Source organism: Thermobia domestica, chromosome 10 (assembly GCF_964235325.1).
Source record: "Thermobia domestica chromosome 10, izTheDome1.hap1.1, whole genome shotgun sequence".
NCBI lineage: Eukaryota > Metazoa > Arthropoda > Insecta > Zygentoma > Lepismatidae > Thermobia > Thermobia domestica.
The window spans coordinates 92,214,028-92,232,006 of NC_137463.1; the positions used below are offsets into that span (position 1 = coordinate 92,214,028).

Here is a 17,979-nt window from a genome sequence, read left to right on the forward strand (position 1 = left end):
AATCTGCTTTGTGATTGCAAATATTTGAAATATTTTTTTCTATTCTTATATTGGCTGCCACTTCAATGCGGAAAGGAAATATCTTTTCAGCTTTAGGCAATTTATCGCATGAGTTTGAAATATATGAATAACTTGTATACTATGTTCTAAACAGTCACTCAGAATACAAATTGAAATAATGTGGATTTTAGTATTGACATCTCTAACAAATAAAATAAATGGGTGTACAGTTGCTTGGTCGTTGCCCCAGTGATACCGTTCAATTTCATCTTGAACTACAAAAGTACAATTTTCAGCAAAATCAGCCACGATTACGCACTTAATTTCAGAAAAACAACTTCTTCTTCTTCCTCTTTTTCTTTTCTTCTTTTCACGTCACCCTGAATTTTGGAAAGATAGTGTTGACTTCAGGTTTTCTATTTTTTTATATATATATATATTTTTTTTTCAATTAGTGATTCAAAACACTCATCTTGCGGCTTCACGATTGTTACCATTTCAGTACAGCCTCTTGTCACCCACTGCTTAACTTCTATGTTATCTGGCATACATTCTTTAAATTCTTTGAATTTTTCAATAAAACATTCTTTACCTAGACACTTTTCACACAAAAACATCACACAACCATAAAACTGTTTCTGCACAGACTTGTACTGAGCATGCATCCTTTATCCGCTGTACCTACTCGTATTTCAATTACAACAATCAGTTTCATATTTTTCAATGCTTTTTTTTTCTCACTATATTTAATACCTTATTTTATTTTTATTTGTGAGGAAGGGGCAAACGTATGGCTAGAGGGAGAGAAAATCGAAGACGTTAAGATGTTTCCTTATTTAGGAAGTCTAATATCCTCGGACGAAAGAAGTGAAAAAGACCTAAGTTCCAGAACAGCGCAGGTTAAACAAGCATTCAATAGGAAAAGAGGATTGCTAACATCAAGAAATGTGTCGTTGGACATTCGAAAACAATTTATTAAGATCCTGGTATGGAGCGTAGCGCTTTATGGATAAGAGACATGGACATTGAGAAAAGTTGAAATATCCACGCTGGAAGCATTTGAAATGTGGTGATGGCGCAGAATGCTGCGCATATCATGGACCGAAAGGAAAAGGAATGAAGACGTACTAAAGGAAGCTAATGAAGGACGACAGATCATGAAGATAATAGGAAAAATAAGAAACAGCATGCTTGGCCATCTTATTTGGCACTCTGATTGGATCACCGTGTTGATAGACGGAAAGGCAGAAGGAAAACCAGGAAGAGGAAGACCAAGGATCGAATATCTAGATGCAGTTACGAAGAGGAGACTTTATCAAAATATTATACAGCTCTCCCAAGCGAGAGAGAAGTTTCAAAATTTCCATGTTTCCCACCAACCTGTGGTTGAGGTGAGCAAGAAAAAGAAGATTGGTTATCAACTATATTCAACTTTCGAAATTATTTATTTGAATTTTGTAAGTTTATTCTAAGGTGTAAGTCATTTGCCACTAAAATATAAATAACAAATTATAACATGTTCTATGATTCACGTTAGTACAGTTTTTAGTTCAGAAACAAATGGCTGAAAGTTGAGTAAACATGCGTTTTCTGTGTAAGATGAAAATTCATAGTTTTGTTCACAGTCAAATATCGAAGTTGAACATTTTACTATAGTTTTCTCTTATATAGTATGTTACAACTTTCTCTTATATATTATGTTAAAACTTTTTCATTTTATTCCCACTAGATATATATCATACTTCAAACTTTGCAAAACTTACAAAATTTCAAATTTTTAAGAAATCATAAAAACTGTAGGAAACACTTATTAGTGTAGTCACTCTAAGATATAATGAGTACAGTACTATATGTAATCATAATAAAAAAAAATAAATAAAAAAAATAAAATTTCATATTTCACTCTTTCATTATAAACTTCAGGTCTAAAAAGAGAAATTTATTTCATTTCTATACTAAAATCAGGGAGTAAGTTTCACCTATTACGGTTCAATTAAGGCTTTTCATGCTAAGAGACAAAATTAGAGAGAAAGTACTGAACTAAACAATGTTCCTTGCAATATTTTTTTTTTTTTTTTTTTGGATAATCCAGTCCTAAGATATATAAGTTTACGCTAACGTATGCAAAGTCACTAATTGGCACGCGATGCTCAACAAAACTGGCCACCACTCACGAATGGGCTGAGATTACAATTTATTAAAAATCTGTTTTGTGCTGCCAATGTATACGGCAATAGTATATAAAAATTAAATATGGTCAAGCAACCCTCATTGCATCATTTCATATAAAATGACCTTGTATGTAGTCGATTGTTCAATTGAAATGTACTGTATGTATTGAACAACATATACTATATGACATTAATAACATTTAGAAAGAATCTGTACCTCTATTGTTCGAACAGGTGTTTCACCTCTGAACAAATTTCCGCAAAGAAAGATGCTAGTTGCACCATTCTTTCCTAATATCTCGAACCGCTTAATCAGGGGTAAAACGCTTTCCCCTAGGATCTAATTCAATGGAGCAAAGACGTGACAGTCGAATGAGGAAAGAATTGGGCTGTAAGGCGGGTGATATATAAGATCACTAGTGAAAATTAGTAGTGTACATTGTTACTCTAGAACTGGTGCACGTGAGTCATTGGGGGCAAAAGCACACTTCGTGACAGTTTTCCTAGTGATTTGTTTTTGATAGCACTTCGGATTTTGTGTAAAGCATCAACATAATGTTAAGCGTAATGACCTTGACCTTCTCTGGTTCTGGTGATGCGATATGTTTCTACTCTTGACCCTTCATTCTTGGTGCGAAATGCTGGCTCTAGGTTTCATCACCATTCACGTTTTTTTTAATTATTTTTTTTTTCTCCCAAGAATCATTGTCCGTCCGTGTTGTATCACTGAGATGTTCCAATTATATCCTCATTCATGCACTTTTCTGTTCGTTGGTGAGACGACGGAATACAATTGGGCACATATTTTCCGATACCTCAATTTTCAGTGAAGGATGATGTAGAGTAAACACAAAGAGGTTGGCAGGTCACGTACAGTTATACAGCGATTATCTTTCACCGTTAGGTCCACCGTTGCAATCTCTTCCCGTCTGATTACAAGTACCTTTTCAAATCTTGGGAGACCCACCCTGAATGCATCTTGAAACTCGGCAAACCTTTTAAATACCATGCTTCTTTCGAAACGGGAGTCCGCATACTCTGCTTACATTTATTGAATCACGTCCCGTCATACTAGCTTGGCCATGTCCATGACACACTATCGTTGTTTCAACTTTCTTCTTTACTCGATGAACATGTCTTAGACTATAGACATTTTGTGATGTTACTACAAGCATGAAGGCAAGCAGTGCTGCTTGGAAGTGCCTTTTTGGCTACACCGTCAACTATTTGCAGTGCTGTTACCTCTATTTCTTTTCAATTGAACAACCCTTTTATGTTTGTTTTTCACATTTAATTTAAAATAGGTGCCTCCAAAAATGACAAAAGAACTGTTAATGACTTACCTCTTCCTCTAGCTGCTGAACACTGATCTACTAGAAGCATGAAGACAAATCCTAACACTAAGGAAATTCCAATAATCGAATGGAGATCAGTGGAATGAATGTGCTCCGCTGTTACGGTTGCAGTACCTTTACTTGTCGCCAAGCCAGCTGTATGACCTGGAACTGCAAAGATATAAATTTAATTTATTCCAGGAACGCATATGGTTCACTTCATGCCATACCAATATTACAGATTTTTATGCAATTTGCGAGATATTAAAGAATATAAACTTATATACATATGCAAAATTCTAACTCTAAGTGGTACACAGTATTTATACAGGAGGGTTGCCAACGTATATAAAATGTGGATAATTTGCACACAAGCTCAATACAAGCCATTGCTTCTAACTAAGGAAGAACCTTCATATTGAACTGTTCTGACTGGTTTCTTGATTTCATTTGTTTCATTTTGGGGTTTTATAAACAAGTATCAAACTTTCATAGAGATTACCATACACCACATTCAATGAAATTTCTTTCTAAAATGGCAGCAACTAAATGCATTTATTGAATTAAAACACCTAAAATTAACAGTAACTATATACAAACATTTTCTCCTCTGATGATTCCCGAGTAGTTCCCACCCGGAAATCCGAACGGGGGACTATTTTACCTCCGGAATGTTTTTACTACAGAAAAAAACATCATTATATTTATTCTTCTCCTTCGTCCCTACTGGGAAAAGATAATGTGATAGTATTCCCATTTCCTTTGCACATCTCCATGCCGTTGACTATCTTTTGGTTCATTCGCCTTTTAGGACAGTTTCCCCTCCTAAGGACAAGAAGGTGCTCTGATCTCCACCCGCTCATCCGCCCTCCGAAAAGGCCGTTGGTACCTGGTAGAAGCTGATTCCTTATCCCAGGAGTCAGTCGGTCCCCACCTACGTTAGCCGCTTTCTCCCGCGAGCAGGTGTAAGTTGGGATTTTCCCTTCGTTTAGGATGAGACTCGGAGACTTTTCTCAAATCTCTCCAGTACTTTTAGAAATCCTTTTCTTCTTACCGCCATAGAAGGGAAGATGGAAGGAAAGCGAGGAATAGGAAGAACACAAGTGATCGATGATTTGAAAAATAGAAGAAAATATTGGGAGTTAAAGGAGGAAGCTGAAAATCGAGAAACGTGGAAGCAACTTTGCCAAGCCCAAACTGAAAATTAAGAAAAAAAAAAAAAAAAAAAAACTCATTAGTCCCAGGATCTGCCAAAAGGCAGAAAAATAATAATATAGAATTAAAGGGTGATGCCGATTCGGGACACATTATATAAGTCCCAACGACTTCGAAGAAGTAAGGCTCCTCACTTATCAGACTTCGCCACACACAGAAGGTGGTGTGGTCAGTATTACGCTCTGGCCATCTTTATCTCATAGGTTTCCCCAGGTACCCATTTCACAGAGGCTGAGTAAATATCTGATTCCCAATGTAATAAAAGAAAAGTTCCCGCCCCTCAGAGATCGATCCCCGCTCTTCCAGTTCGTTAGGAAGCGCCTGATTGACCACGCCAACGCGGTTCTAATGTAAACACTGGCATATAAGAATACAATTTAGATTGAAAACAAAACGGAAGTACGCCTAATAAATCATCGATCAGTTCTGAGTGGTAAATAATATTTTGTCTTACTGAACACGTTAAACACTTACTTCTTAAATTCTCTTAGTTAAAAATAACACACTTAATCGTTGTTATTAATACATAATAGTGAATGTTCAGTTCCGTTATTATCCTAACACAGTACATTTACAAAGCATTAGTGGATCATTCAAGGTTTCCAGACTTACATTTTGTGCTTATATATGCCACTTTCTCAAGAAATTATATCTAGCAATTACGTAATTTGAAAATCACAAACATTTCAAATCAGAACTGAGAAGTTTCTAACGTTATAATAATGTCCATTGATACATATTTAACGTGAGATATAATCACCATACCCATTATTCTAATAAACAACGCAAGAACTTTAATATTCTTCATTACTTAGTTCATTTGAAATTTAGCGTCCTTTTCAGTGTCGAGGTTATACGAGACGTGGACCTACAGCTTAACATGCGATCCGAACCGCATGAGCTCTTACTGGGAATCGAACTTAGGTTTCCTATGCTGAATCATATAACCATGAGAGAACTCGATACCCCTTATTAGTTCGCTTGTTTCAGAAGAACTATTTTCCATATTTCCCGCAAAATTTACAAAAATGTACATTTCTCCAAAACATAATTACGCGAATGAATTTTTCTAAGTTCCATAAAATTGTCAGTTTGGCAACGCTGCGTTCGAATAGAAGAAGAAGAAATGAAGAAAAATAACAAGACTTTTTAACACAGCTCACAGTTTGCTGTTTCAGATACTCAGCTCCTCTTTTGTTACTTGATGCAATAGATACTTTAGAACGAAATAATACCTTGGCAAATGCAGAAAACTTCGTTAAAGAAAAAACAAACGCTTTTCGAAGAAAAAAATCGTGAAAAAAAGTTCTGTTAAGGAATTCGTTCTCTATCAGTACACTGGAGAAGGACTCTACAGTTGTTTCGATAGCCATGTGTGTTAAGCAGTTTATTATTGTGATGATGCAATACTTTTGAACTCTGAATCGAATCCCGCTACATTATTTTCTTTTTATTATTTGTATTACGCGCGGGCGATTGACAACTTTCTAACACAAACAAAAGTAAGAACTCGCATAGGCGTGAAGCGTTTTTTATATTTTCCAATATAATTTCTCCAGAGTTCAAGTCACTTCTTACATTGATCCATAAGATTTTCGTAAATATATATCAGGGATGCAAATAAGGAACAAAAGTTTACTAGTCCAAGAAAAAAGCTACTAGCCCATATCCCATAATAGAAATCATTTACTTACTCTCGGTATTTTAATAGCGATATTTAAAACTCGCCCGCACCAATAAACCATTCGCCCCGGGCAAGTGGTTATTTGCATCTCTAATATATATATATATATATATATATATATATATATATATATAAAAGAGAACGTACAAAATCCTTTGTCCGCTCATCACGCTAATACGGCTGAACCAATTTCTTTCATTTTTGGGGGGTTATTAGAATTTGGACCCTAGATGGTTTTTATCATATCACTTTAATTTTTAATTACCAGTGTCTTGAGATAATTGACCATTCAAGTGTCCATAACGTACAAATCCTTTGTTATTAGTTCATCATAGGTAAAAATAAACGTATTTATATGCAACCCGCATGACCGTGTCACTCGGCGGGTTAACATAAATGACAGGCGATATACAGCGGAAAATAGCTTGAATCTTCTGTTTAAAATTTTTTAATTGATTTGCTTATTTTTACAGACACTTTTACAATATGCCAGCACCGGGATGACCGCAGCGAAGCGGGGCGGGTTAACATAAATGACAGGCGATATAATGTTAAGATTTACTGCAATCTTCTATGGTTTTTATCATATCACTTGAAAGCGAAAAAGTACAGCAGATTTCAGATGAGAAGCGGCATGGCCTTGAGTTGGCTTTACGCGGCGTCCAATTGGCTTTGAGCGGTGTTGACAATTCGCGACAAGCAGTTCTGCACGCTGACTTCTCGCGCTACTGCGAATCTTGACAATAGCAGAGGCGCTTATTAGAAATATTGTATTAGCACATTAACTGCTCACTTTACGAAGTAGAGAAAAGAATTACGAACACATACGTGAAAACTACATCTTTTTATGACAACTGGTTGTCATGATACACGCTTTGAAAGGTTTCCATATAAAACAATTAGTAAAACGAGCGTTGAGTCCCGTCTAATTTCCAGTGGAATTTTCTTCGATTTGGAAATGGAACTCAACTTTTATTAAAGGATAATCAGGGGTGTAACCAACAGGTTGTTCTAGGGGAACATTACTTTCAGGGGGAGGAAAGCTTTTCACACATTAAAAACAGAACAAATGACCTCTTTCAGAATATGAAAGCATTTTAACTCACCATGTATACTATACACATATTATGTTTTCTCGATGCTACCTTAACAAAAGACGGATCTTGACAGTACTGAAGTTGTAAAGCGGATTGTAAGAGATAAATCAATAAGCTATTCATAAGAAAACAAATGCTGTTTCTAGCAGTCTGTTTATCCGACTTTGTGTTTATGTAAGTTAAAATACTAAAAGGAAAAAACTCGAAAAAATATCAACTCAGATATTATTATGCAATAATATAATAGTGAGAGATCCTGGGGGGACTGAGGGAGCCAGGGCCCCTCATTTTATTTGTAAATGTGCAATATTAGGCATAATTTGAATGCAATTTGTCTTAAAATCATCATATATGCTTTCTGCATCTGAATGCACCCCCCCCCCCACCAATTTACAGAGAAATCAGCGTCCTTGTAATTAGGTACAGTAACTGTATTGATGATGTTTTCTTTTTTCTTTTTTTAAAAATCTTATTTTATTATAAACGTTCCTAATTTGCATTAACTATTAAATAAGTTTACTAAACATATACTAGATGAACCTCATTTCGGGGCTGGAAATAGTTTGGAAAGTCAAGGCCCTCTTTTCCCCCGTTTCTACACCCTTGAGAATAGTAAGCGATCGAATTAAATAACAAGCCTCTGCAATTTGATTCACACACACACACACACACACACATATATATATATATATATATATATATATATATATATATATATATATATATATATATATATATATATTCGATTCCCGGCGGGAGCTCATGTGGAAGAACAGAAGGTATGGGACATTCGTAATATTGTTTTGAAATTGCCTTCATGCAAGATTCTTCCTTATTCGACAGAAGAAACGCAGTATGATTTTTTTTTTTCTTCGTTTCAATACCTTACGTATGTGTGGCCAATTACGTACTCCTTCTTTACTCCTCTAGCAGGGATGCAAAAGCACCAGGCGTCTGAGTGGTGTCATAAATTATTGTAACCCAAAACAAACTCGACCATATCGTGTTGCTTACGAATCAGATGGATTGTTGTTGTGAGACCTACATCAAGTATAAGAGTATGTTATTATAGGAACAGACATGGAAGCAAAGGAGCTGATTGTGTGTGTAGGAACGCAACTTCTCTTCTTCTAGCATAAACAGAATTCATCAGTGTCTAGGTTGCTTTCGTTCGTGGTAGTTCATTTGTTTTCCAAAATTATAGTTGACAATGTCTTTAAGGAAACCGAGTACAAGTGCGGAATTTTCTTTTTTTTTTTTAAAAAAAAAGTGCTACGAAGTGAAGCTCGAAGAATTATTTTTTGTGTTTACAATTTTTGGAACTCATAATAAAAAATTTACAAGAGTCAGATTCAGACAATGGCGAAATATTAATCGACATAGACGATAGTGAAAGTAGTGTTGAAGACGAACGTTTAGCAGTTCCACTGGAATAAGTTAATAGGTAGGTTATTCAGTTGCTATATATACTTCTAGGATACACAGCCAAAATCTTTGAGTTTGCTGGAATAGTATATTTACATTGTGAATAATGTTGCCAATGTATGTGTAATAATTTCAACTAGAGGAAGAGCGAGAAGGGAAAGGGGAGTCCGAAATCCGGCAACACCGCGCGGAATATCGCACAGCATTGGCTACTGCCCGTGATGCTTTACATCTGAAAAACACAATAAAAATTATCTAAGTAACAAAGTTTATTGCGTTCCGGGGTGACCGCAGCGAAGCGGGGTGAACGCTGCTAGTATATATATATATATATATATATATATATATATATATATATATATATATATATATATATATATATATATATATATATACAGGGTGTCCATAAAGTCCTTTGCCACCCCTAAAACTGGGAAACGGTGAAATGTCAAAACGAGAAAACACGTATTTCATCATTTCAAAAGTACCACGTATTGAGAGAAACAAAGTTGCCTCAGGGTCCCTCGGAAGGTCCCAAACAGGGTCCGACTAAAAATTATCAAATGGCAAGGGGGTCAAGTAGTATATCATTCGAAAGCTATTTTCAAAAGAAAGACGATGGAATAAGTTTCTATGCTCTATACTAAACCAGTACAAAGTGGCGGCAGGTCAAAATGTTAATAGTTTGCATTGAAAAGTCTTTGGTCACCCCTAGAAATCTGAAATGGCTCAATAGATATCAAAACAAACAAAAAACACGTATTTTATCATTTCCCAAGGTCCCTCGGAGGGTCCCAGAAGGGGTCCAATTCAAAATGTTCAAATGGCAAGGGAGGAGGTCAAGGAGTATATCGTCTGAAGGCTATTGTTAAAACAAGGAAGATGGAACAGGTCTTATGTTTCAATACCAGCCCTGCGTGAAAGGGTGGGGGGATTAAAATGTTCGCACGGCCTTCATCGAAAAGTCCATCGCTAAAAGGAGAGTTTCCTTATTTGTAAAGTACAGATTTTCGATGTACAAATATTTGTCCCAGAATCTGAAATGGCTCAATAGATATCAAAACAAACAAAAAACACGTATTTTATCATTTCCCAAGGTCCCTCGGAGGGTCCCAGAAGGGGTCCAATTCAAAATGTTCAAATGGCAAGGGAGGAGGTCAAGGAGTATATCGTCTGAAGGCTATTGTTAAAACAAGGAAGATGGAACAGGTCTTATGTTTCAATACCAGCCCTGCGTGAAAGGGTGGGGGGATTAAAATGTTCGCACGGCCTTCATCGAAAAGTCCATCGCTAAAAGGAGAGTTTCCTTATTTGTAAAGTACAGATTTTCGATGTACAAATATTTGTCCCAGAATCAATGCAGGCTCCGAAGTGGGGTCCAACTTAAAATTTGCGAATACGAAAAGGGTCAAGTACCATATTGTTTCAAAGTTATTGGTAAAAGAATGAATATGATACAAGTTCGGAACGGCTATGCAAACCGTGTCCGAAAGAACAGGGATTGGGTGAACTGAGAGATATGCAAACAGCAACATCTATTGAAAGGTTTAATTAACTGGGTGCCATGTCTGCATTACTATTTGAGACAATACTATTTCAAGTAGAAGTGTGCCTACTACTACTTCTGACGCTATTACTAACATTCCTATTACAAGTACTAATATTCCTGTTCCATCTTCCTTCTTTTAACAATAGCTTGCAAACGATATACTACTTGATCCCACCCTTGCCATTTGAAAATTTTGAGTTAGACCCCGTCTGGGACCCTCCGAGGGACCTTCGGGCAACTTAGTTTCGTTCTATGCGTGGTACTTTTGAAATGATAAAATACGTGTTTTTCAGTTTTGATATCTGTTGAGCCATTTCAGATTTCTAAGGGTGGCCAAAGACTTTTCAATGCAAATTGTATTAACATTTTGACCTGCCGCTATTTTGTACTGGTTTATTATAGAGCATCGAAACTTATTCCATCGTCTTTGTTTCGAAAATAGCTTTCAAATGATATACTACTTTACGCCCCTTTCCATTTGAAAATTTTGAGTTGGACCCCGTTTGGGACCCTCCGAGGGACCCTGAGGCAACTTTGTTTCCCTCAATACGTGGCACTTTTGAAATGATGAAATACGTGTTTTTTCGTTTTGACATATATTTTACCGTTTCCGAGTTTTAAGGCGGCCATAATACCTCCATCACTACCAGAACTCAGTTCATTATTGTCAAAATATCCTAATTTTTATTCCTCTATTTAAACTTCATGGGTAATATTTGTTTATTATTATTATTTCTGGTTCTACAACGATCACTATGAAGAACGATAATACCGAACTAGAAGTAGTCTAGTCTCTTTATATGGATTTAGTATCGTACGAATACGTTCTATTTCCGTCCTTATCTTTATAGAAAAAAATGGATGCTGCAGAAATCTGTAACTTTCGACTTCAATTCTGATCCTCTTGGATCAAAAACTGAGATATATAGAGAGAATGCCTTTGTATGGATTTAGAGTCTGAAGAACAGGTTCCATCTTCAACTTTATAATCAGAAATTGTAGATCTACCACTTTCGGTTTTAATATTAAAACTCATAATTTGGAAATCTATAGTTATTTCACAATACGCAACGCAGTCCACTTGTTCACTGAATGGAAAAATGTTGAACTGAATAATAATTTAAGCTGTCAGTTAATAGCTAGAAAGCATTAAACTCTATAACGAATTTCTAAAAAATCGGTAATCACTACCAATACCACCATCACTGTTTTCATAATCACCTTGTACTCTTTGACTAAAGACGGCTTAACCTGAAAAGAAAGAAACTTTTCGTCGTCGTCGTAGTCGTCTTCTTTTACAGAAAATCCTATACCAATTCGTTTCCATAGATTTGTTTATTATTTCATTTCTAATAAAAATTGGCCCATTCAAGCGTTGTTGTTCTTAGGTACTTATTATTTTATTATTGGCTTTGATAATTGTGTTGCCCAAATGCAGCTGTAATAGAAACGGTGAGAAGAATGGGGTAAGATATCCTATACGTATTGTACTAGGATAAGAATCACGTAAGGTCAGTAACTAGTGATGTAGCATTTAGTGCGACTGGACCGATTGCTTCAGTCTTAACATAACATAATGTTATCGGCAAATTCACTTGCGGAATCGCTTTGATACACAGTTCTATTTTACTCAATATAGGACAAGCAGGTTTAGAGTTTAATGATCTACAAACTCTAAACTCTAAGTTCAGAGTTCTTATTTGGGGAATCATCCGTACCAGTCTTCACAAAATTCTGCGTACAGCAACGCAACGCTAAAAATGCAAGAAGTCATTAAAACTGTTATACCGATCATCGCAAATTTTGTGCTGCACTGACGGAAATCGTTACAGAATATGCCAACTAGACCACATGAATTTTACAATTTTTCCTGTGTTAAAGACTAAATTGATTGTGCATCACAGTTATCTTTAACATACCCACTTTTAACTTTATGAGTATGCTATAAAGTGAAATAGTGATATTGTTTCCTCTCCGTTACCATGGTGATCACAATGTTTGTTTCTATACAAACACGTGAAGCGATAGGTGTATTGTGAAGTCCAGAATAAACGGGAACAATAGATGCAAAATTATTCACATTTGTAGAATCTTTTGCAGATTAAGTACAGTTTGAGAGAAGTCATGAAAAAGATCAGCAACATGGGGAGCGCTATTTAAAAAATGTATGAATGAAATCTAGTAATTCAAAAAGAAAGAGTAATTTGTAAGGAACATACTTCTACAACTGCCACATCTCTAAGTAAAGTGATAAGACAGAAATCGCATTATTCAGGTTAGAACCATTACCATGTAGTACTTGTTTTCACAAAATAAAAGTTGACCCTTGTTTCTATCCTATCCTCATCCTCGCGAAAAAAATAAAGAAGGGGATGAAGTTATCCCTAGCAGGGATAAAAATTATCTTTTTCAAAGGAGCGCAATTTTTTATCAGGGTGGAATACCTGACATCCTCCGTCAATTCGTCTGGGAAGAATAAACGCTTTAACCTATTTTAGATAATTTAGTACCATCTATGTAACCTTAACAAACAAACAAAAAAAACTCATTTTATTCATTTCCTTGATGTTCGGGAAATCAACAGATACAAACGGTGATCATTTGTCAACTTTTTAAACCACGAATTCTCCTGGAGAAAGAAAGAAGTATAAATCATAAAATCAGAAACTAAAAGCCAAGAACAGTGGAAAATTAAATATATATTTTACTATCTTGCGAGATTTAGAAAATTTCACGCGCACAAATATATTTTGGAAAACGTATACATGTTAATTTATCAATCTACACGTTCCAATTGATTTGTGAGATTTATCATGGGTTCTACATTCGATCAATTCATAACAACTGATCATTTTGCTTCCCGTTAGATGATTTATTCATCATTTTTCAAAGTTAATTTCTGCAATATTTGGTAATTGAAGCACCCAATGAAATCTATAAGAAACTACTTCATACAAATAGGGTATATCATGTATACGAAGCCCTAACAATCAAAGATTCCGTTTCAATTCCTATATGCCTTCGTTGTCTTGATTTAGGACATACCCAAAGGTTCTGCAAGGATGACAAACCAACTTGTAAAATTTGTGGACAAAAAAATCATGAACAAAAACACTGTTCGGAAAAAGGAAAACCCAAAGTTTGTATACCTTGCCAAAAAAGAAAGAAAAAGTGTACGGCTTCCAACGAAAAGAAATGCCTAACATACAGAATGTTGTATGAAAGAGAAATATCCCGAATTGACTATGGATAAATGTTACTTAGTACTAATATTTAAAGTACAAATTAAGATCATCTTAGAAAACAAGAGAAACAAAACAAAAATCTGGAAGACAGTCACTGGGAATCGTAAAGAAAGCTAATATGGATGAACACGTAGATTTACGTATCAATCTGTATGAATATAGTTTTGACAACATAGAACAGTATGCTAAAAACTGCATTGATTCAAACAATAGGGAAACTTTTTCAATTTTATATTTAAATGCTAGAAGTATACGAAATAAAATTAATGAATTACAACTAGTTACATAGAATACATATTGTAAAAGTTATAATTATTGTTGAGACATGGTTGTAGTCTGGTGAAATTGAATACTATAATATTAATAACTATAACAAGTTCTATGTGTTTAGGAACCATAATCGTGGTGGAGGAATACTTGTTTATATCAGTAATGAATTAATTTGTAGACAATTATATATTATAGATAAAACGTATAATATACTAGGAATACAGATAAAATTTATGTCGAAAAATTTAATGCATTTTAGTATATATAATCCAAACAAGAATATGGTTAATGAACTGTTAGATGACATGGAGATTGTGTTAACTAGTTGTAAAAATTCATCCATTCTAATAGTAGGGGACTTTAATATTGACACATTAAACAGAGATTCGACTGAAACTTTGAAATACGTCCAGTTTTGTGGAAATTATGGTCTCTTTCAGGCAAATATTAAATATCCGACCAGGCTGACTGATAATGGTAGAACCCTGATAGATCATGTATTAGTAAACGATTTAAGTGAAGTGGTTTCTGTTAATAATATATCAGCTGATATAAGTGACCATAATATATTAATATGTAACATCATATTTCAACGAGTACAATATTATGTAAACAATATAGAACATTCACGTTTACCTAAAATAAATTATAATAAACTAAATAATTATTTTAGGAATACAAAACTTTCTTTAACTACTAATTGTATTGATGAACAATACGGTAAATTGATAAAGTATATGTCAGATGGGATTGAAATATCTCAATATAAAGTACGCATAAGGTCTGTAGGAAAGGATATAAACCTAAGTCTCCTTGGATAAACGAGGAATTGTTAAATTTAGTAAAAATGAGAGATAAATATTACTCTTTAATTAAAAAATTCCCTTATAATATAATATACGTAACGAGCATAGAAAACTTAGAAATATAGTAACAAAGTCGAGACGGCAACTGAAGAGCGAGTATTATTACAAAAAAATACAGGAATCTTTGTCTGACAGTAGGAAATTTTGGGATGTTGTTAAAGAAATATTAACTAAGATAAATAATGATATAGATTTTATACAACTGAAAATAGGAAATACCTTAGTTGATAATGAACGTATACCAAATGTGTTGAATGATCATTTTGCAAATGTTGGTAAAACACTAGCATCAAAGATACCCTTAATGGAAAATACAGCTTTGAATACGGGTATACCATACAACCACTCATTCTTTTTTATGCCAGTTACCCACATGGAAATTATTAGAATTATTAGTTCGCTAAAGAAAAAAAGAAATCAGACAAAAGATGGATTACATAATGAATTTTTAATAAATTGCAAGGACACCATAAGCCATACTTTATCTGAATTAGTAAATCTTTCCTTTACTCTAGGCGAATTTCCAATGCACTGTAAAACTGCCAGAGTCATTCCAATTTATAAAGGTGGAGATAAGTTAAATCCGAATAATTATAGGCCAATATCAGTATTAAGCTGCATTTCCAAATTAATTGAGAAGTGTGTACATAATAGAATGGTAACTTATCTAGAGTCTATAAATTATTTTTATAAATATCAATATGGTTTTAGGAAAAAAATCAAGTACCTTAAATGCTGTAACTGATATAGTAGTAGAAATTCAAGAATGTTTGGATAACAATAAACTTGCAGCAGGATTGTTTATCGATTTAAAGAAAGCATTTGATACACTCAAACATAACATATTGCTTCAAAAGCTAGAAAATTTAGGATTCAGAGGTATATCTCTTTCATGGTTTAAAAGTTACTTGTCTAATAGGTCACAATATGTCTTAGTAAATGGAAAAGAAAGTAAGGAGGCTCAAATAGAGTATGGTGTTCCACAAGGTTCCATATTGAGACCGTTACTGTTTTTAATTTATGTAAATGATGTTCATCTGCTTAATCTAAGAGGTAGAATAACTTTATTTGCTGATGATAGTGCTATATTCTATAAAGCTGATACTATAGAGGAACTGATAACATACATTAAAGAAGACTTATCTAAATTATATCATTGGTTATGCATAAACTCGTCATTAAATTTAGAAAAGTCTCATTATATAATTTTTCACAAGCCGTTGTCAAAGATAATTCTTTCTAACAAAACTGGAATTAAGAATCTGGAGGTGAAAAAAGTCGAATACACTACATATTTAGGGATAATAACAGATCAACATCTAACTTGGGAATTACATATTAAAAATTTCGAAAAGAAAATAACTCCCATTGTAGGTATTATGTACCCCTTTAGAAAAACCCTAACAACGAACTTAAAAAGAATGGTATACAATGCATATATACAAAGTCACTTGATATATTTGTGTATTATTTGGGGACATGCTAAGAAATCAAAAATACAACCACTCATAATATTACAAAAGAAAGCCATCAGAGCAATGTATGGTCGACCTATGGACTATCCAAGTAAGAGTTTATTTATGGAATCAAACATAGTGCCATTCGATTTATTAATTAAAATTCAATCCTGTATGTATGTCCATGGGCGGCGATTAGGGAAGGGCAAAGGGGGGCAGTTGCCCCACCACTTTTCTGAAATGGCTTATTAATGTGTATAGTTTCATTTGGAAATGTAAAATTTTTGTATGTATTTAGAAAAAATGGTGCCGTAGTCTCAATAATTTTTGCCGTTGCGTGAGTACATATTGGTTGTCTGCCCGTGGAGTTAAGAAAACTACAAGAATTGCGTTTTAATTACCACAAAAAATGTTCCAAAAATTTATCTATTGGTGCGCAATATTTCGAGCATACTTTCATTTCTTTTTACAAGAGCTCGATATAAGTCCAATATGAGTTAATCAGCCGCTTTGAAACTAATTGATATAACATTTCGAAAAAAAAAAAAAAAAAAAATCACGTCATTCTTTAATTGCACAAAAATTGACAGTTCGTAAAATGTCCTTTCTTCTTTCTAATAGTAAGGAATATTTTGATTTTATTTTATTTTTTGATGTTAACATTCTGCTCAGCAGGAAAGCTATAGGAGACGTAGACCTACTGATTAATGTGGAATCCAATGATCTTCCGCCGAGAATCGAACCTGGGTCTCCCACGCCAAAGGCATGTACGCCAACCGCTTAGCCAAGAAGGAGCTCAGTAAGGAATATTAATTAAAAAGAGAGTAAAAAGAAACTTCTACCTTTTCCATTGTAATAAACGAGCGAAGTGACGTGTTTAGGGGTGTACGAGAACGAATCTGTTTCCTAATTTCTTTAAATGTCGTAGCATATGTTTGTGATATTTACTGTCTTTCTAAGAGTATTAACATACATATAATAGCATGCGTGAAATTAACCCTTTATCGTTTTTTTTTTTTTTTTTCGCAATTGAGTGGAGAGAAAATTACGAAAATATGTCGGTGGGGTATTCAGGACACACAGCAGCAATAGGCACATACTCGACGACATGTTGCAGGAATGCAACAGAATACCATAGCGAAAATGTAAATTAGCCAGCGAAAACAGAATAACACCGCTATCTTTAAAAGATTAAAAATATAAGTTGTTCATTAACCCTTTTAAATTCCGACTTTTTTAAAGGTAAATTATAGGCTTTCAGTCAAGCGTCTACAGCATCTTTCCTATTTATCCTAGGATCATGGTTCATACCTCCACTTTCAATATATCTTCTGCAAAACAAGCCTCATTATTCATTACTGTGATTAATAGTTTCCTTTCTATTTATACGTTTTGTAAATTTGTTATTAAATAATCTGATCACACAATTTTCCAGATAGAATTTAAGATGTTCATGAGCAAGGAATCAAATCTTATATCTTCGTTTAAGAGTACAAAGGGCTAGTACCTACTTGCGTTGTTCTTGTCAATTTATTTAATAAAATTTGAAATACGATATACGGTATTTTAACTGAAAAGATAGTATCCTATTAGTTATACAACCTTTCATCAAACAAAGTGTTAGAAGCAACCAGGAAAATTTGTATATTAACATTGATATACAAAT

At 34.3% G+C, this 17,979-nt stretch overlaps 1 protein-coding gene across 1 annotated transcript in view; it reads right to left on the reverse strand.

Annotated features, from left to right (window-relative positions):
• The window catches only part of Zip102B (Zinc/iron regulated transporter-related protein 102B), a 41,544-nt gene that overhangs the window by 16,045 nt on the left and 7,520 nt on the right, over nt 1–17,979 (reverse strand). The window contains exon 3 of the mRNA XM_081728251.1: nt 3,515–3,676. Within this exon, the coding sequence (XP_081584377.1) occupies nt 3,515–3,676 (162 nt within the window). The remainder of the gene's footprint in view (nt 1–3,514; nt 3,677–17,979) is intronic.